This window comes from Rhamphochromis sp. 'chilingali' (assembly GCF_963969265.1).
Source record: "Rhamphochromis sp. 'chilingali' genome assembly, chromosome: 17".
Classification (NCBI taxonomy): Eukaryota; Metazoa; Chordata; class Actinopteri; order Cichliformes; family Cichlidae; genus Rhamphochromis; species Rhamphochromis sp. 'chilingali'.
In genome coordinates, this window is record NC_137944.1 from 11,952,070 (window position 1) to 11,957,559 (window position 5,490).

At 41.9% G+C, this 5,490-nt stretch overlaps 1 protein-coding gene across 1 annotated transcript; it reads left to right on the top strand.

Moving 5' to 3' along the window:
* The first annotated feature begins 357 nt into the window (after window positions 1-357).
* LOC308385245 (tissue alpha-L-fucosidase-like) lies at window positions 358-4,229 on the top strand. Its single transcript, XM_080864064.1, has 8 exons — window positions 358-919; window positions 1,061-1,195; window positions 1,592-1,729; window positions 1,823-1,928; window positions 2,098-2,298; window positions 2,585-2,775; window positions 3,178-3,277; window positions 3,364-4,229. Exons 1-8 carry the CDS (start codon window positions 579-581, stop codon window positions 3,496-3,498), a joined length of 1,347 nt encoding a protein of 448 aa, XP_080720190.1. The 5' UTR covers window positions 358-578; the 3' UTR covers window positions 3,499-4,229.
* The last annotated feature ends 1,261 nt before the right edge of the window (window positions 4,230-5,490 follow it).

The following is a 5,490-nucleotide window of genomic DNA, read 5'->3' on the forward strand; positions in this document are numbered from 1 at the left end:
TTAAAGCACCTTTTATGAAAACATTAAATAAATTAATACATGAATACATATACACACATTACATTAAATTAAAATTACTGAAGAAAAATAACACAAAAATAAAAGAATTGCCTTTCTGTAATTTCCTGATTAAGAATAAATCAAGATATTCTTAGATTTCTTTAATTTAAAAAAAAAGATTTAATATTACCAAGAAAAAATACTGCACAAATACCCAAGTAAAATAACAGTAATCTGATTATAAAGCAGACAAGGTATAATAATTACGTATTTCTTTATTCTTACATGTGCAGGTGTCTGTTTGTTCTGGCATCGGTTTCAATAAAGTTGTAACAAAAAAAACCCAAGAAAAACTCAACCACGTGATAGTGACTCCGAGTCATATGACGGAAATGAAACTGGCACAGTTTAACGGAAAGGATATAAAACGTCGTCGTATTACCGAGCTGCCTGTGGGACATTTGGACTTTGTGTTGTTCCGTTTCTGGACACAGTCAGGGGAACTGTAAATGTGACGCTCCTTCAACATCCTCATTCGAGCAGCTGCAGTTTGCGGGGAAGCTCACCTGTCTGTCATCATGCTAACCGTGTTTGTTGTTGTCGTTGCTCTTGTTTCTCAAACTGCGGCTCACTACACCCCGGACTGGACGAGCCTGGACGCCAGGCCGTTGCCCTCATGGTACGACGAAGCCAAACTGGGAATTTTCATCCACTGGGGCGTGTTTTCTGTGCCCGGCTTTGGCAGCGAGTGGTTCTGGTGGCACTGGCAGGGCCAGCAGCCCCCGGACCAGAAATATGTGAACTACATGTCCCAGAACTACCCACCAGGCTTCACCTACCCAGAGTTTGCTCGTCAGTTTCACGCGCAGTTCTTCAATCCGGATGAGTGGGCGGATATTTTCAAAGCTTCTGGTGCAAAGTGAGTGTTTCTCTGTAACATTGTATCGTCTTTTTGACCCTCACCTTCTCTCAGTACACACATTATTATTATTATTATTATTATTATTATTATTATTATTGCACAGTACCCTGTGTTACTTGCACACCCTCGTCAATGCAGGTATGTGGTCCTGACTGCCAAACACCACGAAGGGTTTACTAACTGGGAGTCTCCAAACTCATGGAACTGGAATTCTGTTGATACTGGTCCTCACAGAGACCTGGTGGGAGACCTGGCAGAGGCAGTGCGCAACAGGTGAAAAACTTAAGTTACGATGCTAAAAAAAGGTGGTTATTGTTGACAGATGGGCTGACACTGGTATGCAGAAAAGGCCAGTCAGTTTTAACCCACTGCCTTCCTCCTACAGAGCTTCCTGTATTTTCACATCGATCAGCCTGTACAGAGCTCTTCACGTGTCAGTCGAGTGTCATTAACGATGCAGAAAAGCTTTAAAGCTTCATATTTGTGGAACTTGCTTGTCATAAACTTCTTTACCACCAGGTGATTGTTGGGTTAAGATTAATCATTAAAAATGTTGCGGCCATGTGTATCAGTTGTAATAGTTGGTTAGATCAGATGTGTTCCCAAGTAATGTCATTTAAATTGCACGTATTGCCTTTTTAAACAAATGTCTGTAATTTCCCCTTTTAGGTCACTGCACTATGGACTCTACAATTCCTTGTATGAGTGGTTCCACCCTCTCTATCTCATTGACAAGAAGAATGGCTTCAAAACGCAGGAGTTTGTGCTGCAGAAACTACTTCCAGAGCTTTATAACATGGTTGTAAGGTCTGTGGTGCTTAAATGTTGCGTCAGCTGGTCGCACTTTATACATGTATGCCAGCAGTATATTTAAACCTTTGCTCTACTGTTGCCTTGGAGGTATCGACCTGAAGTCATCTGGTCTGACGGAGACTGGGAAGCACCTGACACCTACTGGAACTCTACCGAATTCTTGGCCTGGCTCTACAACGACAGCCCGGTTAAAGTGAGTGTCTTTATGACAAGGTAGTCATAGATGGTGCACTTGCTTTTATTTTGAAAGTTCAGATGCTGCAAACCAGACATCCCCTGTGCTTCCTGGATTTTAGCTGTGGTGTATTGAACTGCAGGTAGCAAAAGTAGTCCTCATGATTGCCTGTCTTTCCTTTTCTTAGGATACCGTTGTGACTAATGACCGATGGGGAGCTGGCTGTGCCTGTAAACATGGCGGCTACTACAACTGCGAGGACAAGTACACGCCGGGCCAGCTGCCCACACACAAGTGGGAGAAATGCACATCTGTGGATACTCTTTCCTGGGGTTACCGTCGAAACATGAAGATGAACGAACTTTTGCCATTGGCTGCGATTATCGAGGTGATAGTAGCACAGATATTAGCTTCTACATTTAAAGTTAAGGTTGTTTTTATTTGTATATGGCTATTATAGAATACCTTTAATCTTTGCTTGTGCATGCAGCCTTCAGGAAATACTTTTGTAATCATAATGACTGTATTTAATCAATTAATCCAAGCCAAGTGTGTTGTCCTTTTGTTCTGTTTATTTCTGATGGTTAGGCCATAATGGTAATCTTTTGCTCATCTGGAATGTAACACTGTTTTATTGCCTGCTTCCTCTTGTGTCTGCTGTTGCTTTGTTGCAGGATCTGGTCCGCACTGTGGCTTTTGGGGGTAACTACCTTCTGAATGTGGGTCCCACACCTGACGGGATGATCCCCCCTTTGTTTGAGGAGAGGCTAAGAGGTCTTGGAGACTGGCTGGAGGTCAACGGGCAGGCCATTTACTCTTCCAAACCCTGGAGGGTGCAGTCAGAAAACACCACTGTACCAGTTTGGTAAGAAAAAAGGGAGATGTGACTCAGATCACTTCACTTTCACTGTATTTTCTTGACTCTCAAGATGAGTCTATCGACAATCTGTCAACTGTATGAAAGTTTTAGTGCAGTGGGAGAGCTAATCGTCTCTGAGGATTAATGCAGGTTACGGGGAGATACAGACAGGATGTGTACTGTTGTACTTGGCAACACGTATGTTAAATAGCATGGTGTTTGTTTCGATGTGGGGAAGCTGAGAATTTTCAGAGTAAAGTGCATAATAAAGCTTGCTATGATCGCCTGTATTGATCTAGTTAGGCAATGAGTCTGTGTTACCTTGCTTGGTCCTGGTGATTTTTCCTTTGTTTGGTGCTGGTATTTTTGTATGCAGAAAAAAAACTGTAATGCTCTTCACTGTTCTAGGTATACATCTAAGGGGTTGACAGTCTATGCCATCCTAACAGCCAAACCCCCGATGAGCACAGTGAAACTGCTGGCACCCAAAGCTTCAGCCATCACACAGGTAAAGAAACAATGCTGTCCATGTTTGTACTCAGAGTTGAAAAACATGAACAAATTTTTATTGATCTGCTTTTATCTCTTGCCCAGGTGTTCTTGGTGGGGAATCCCACACCTTTATCTTGGGCCCCAGTCAACCCCGGTGGTGGCCTTGTTGTCCTTTTGCCAGAGCTGCCTTACACTCCTGCTCAGGCATGGACGCTTGAACTGGACTTAGTGCAGTAAGCCAGCGGTCCCCGACCAGTACCGGGCCTCAGACCGGTACTGGTCCGTGAGTCGTTTGGTACCGGGCTGCGAGAGTAGAGGCTCAGGTGTGAAATGTATGGTTTTCAGGGTTTTTATCTGTTTTCAGCGTTATTTTGTTATCGTTTTTATGGTTAACTCGGTTTTCCTGGGTCTTTTCATGTGTGTTATGAACAAATCTTCTTTTTTTCGGTACCGGTACTAGTTTTATTTTGTTGTATTTTCCCGTGACACCTTAAAGGCCGGTCCGTGAAAATATTGTCGGGCATAAACCGGTCCGTGGCGCAAAAAAGGTTGGACTGCTGCAGTAAGCTACAAACGCCCAAAATGTTGAATTATTTTCAAGTGACTCGACTCAGGTTTTAATGATTTTAGATTAATGGGGAAACTTCCAGTCTGTCTTGAAGGGAAAATACCGGTGTAATGAGTTTGTGTGATTTCGCTTTGACGCTCTGAAGGCTTAAAGATTTACTGTCACTGTCTCAGTTGTGTTTGTTTTGTCATGAGAGAGTGTTTATGAATGAAAACGGGATTCTGCTGTTGAGCTTGTGGAGCTTTTCTGGCAGTTTCTCGGCTAAGTGCCGTTTCAGAAATGATTCATTATGCCTGCGGTTTGTTTTGAAAATGAGCAGATTATATACAAAGCACTTATTTTTTCTACTTGCCTCCTTTTGAAATTGGTGGAATAAAAGACAACTTGATTCATCTTCTAATTGTTCTGTTATTATTAAGCTTCCAATGCAGTCAGTCAGCAAGCAGGTATTTTAGCATTTGCTAAAGCATAAATGGTACTTTTATCCTCCTTCAATCTTTTTAATACATCAGTGCCTCAGTTGACAGTAACAAACCTGCGGGGCATGATAATGTTATGACATCTGTACTAATGGATGACTGCATTGATGTTCTAACCCCTGAAGTGCCACAGGAGGTCCGTATTCATATATAAGTAACCACTGACTGCTTTTAATTCCTAGGCTGTCCGAATTGACAAAAATGTCCCCTGAATGTGTCAGTCTGACTTTGCACTTAACTGAGAAGTGAATGGCCACAGGGACTGAGCATTTGACAGAGAATGCGTTAAATTGTTTTTGTCCTCTCCTTTAGGCTTTCTTAATAGGTTTATCTGGTCTACTTAGAATTTCTATTATAAATGCTTTCAGGCGGTGACGGACGCGAGAAAAATGGAAAATCGGTTTGGAGAATCCTTATCATTGACCTCTACTTTGCATTTTAGCTGTGTGCTGTCGAGGTTAATACATCAATGCTGCAAAAAGATGTGAATCTATAAAGTGATTTACTCTTGAGTTTAATCTGAAATATTCATCATGAAAAAATGTTTTTTTAAAACATCTAAAACTACTAAAAAGCTCAGAAAATGTATTCCATTTCAACTTCACCTTAATCCCACAAAGGGAAATCACATCACTGCCGAGACTATTGCGACCGTGTGTAATGAACAGAGATGGGCAGTAATGTGTTACTGTAATCAGATTACTTTTTCAAGGAACGAGTAAAGTAAGGGATTAATATTGCGAAAAAGTAATTAGATTACTGTTACTTTCCCATAAGCACGCTGCGTAACTGCGTTATTAAACCGTGATTTTGTTTGTGAGAGTTTCTTATGACAATGATGTCAGAGCGTGCGACACCTGTGGCAGCAACAGACGTGTGCAGATCAACAAGGATAATATTGAGTGTGGGAGAGAGAGTACGACCATGCAGCGTTTAGAGCGTGGATGTACTGACATTACTTTGAGTTTTATTCCATAAAAAGTGACAAAAACATTAGTGTCCGCTGTACACTTCTTTCTAGAGCAAAAAATTAAACTTCAAATCTGAACAAGCATCTACCAAGCCACCACAGGAATGTGAAATTCATAGAGAAACCCCCGGATCCCCCCCACTGACATGACCGCTGTGGCACCGGGCCCCACTCCTGCTGAGAATGATAGGACTTAGTGGCGCTGAATCTTT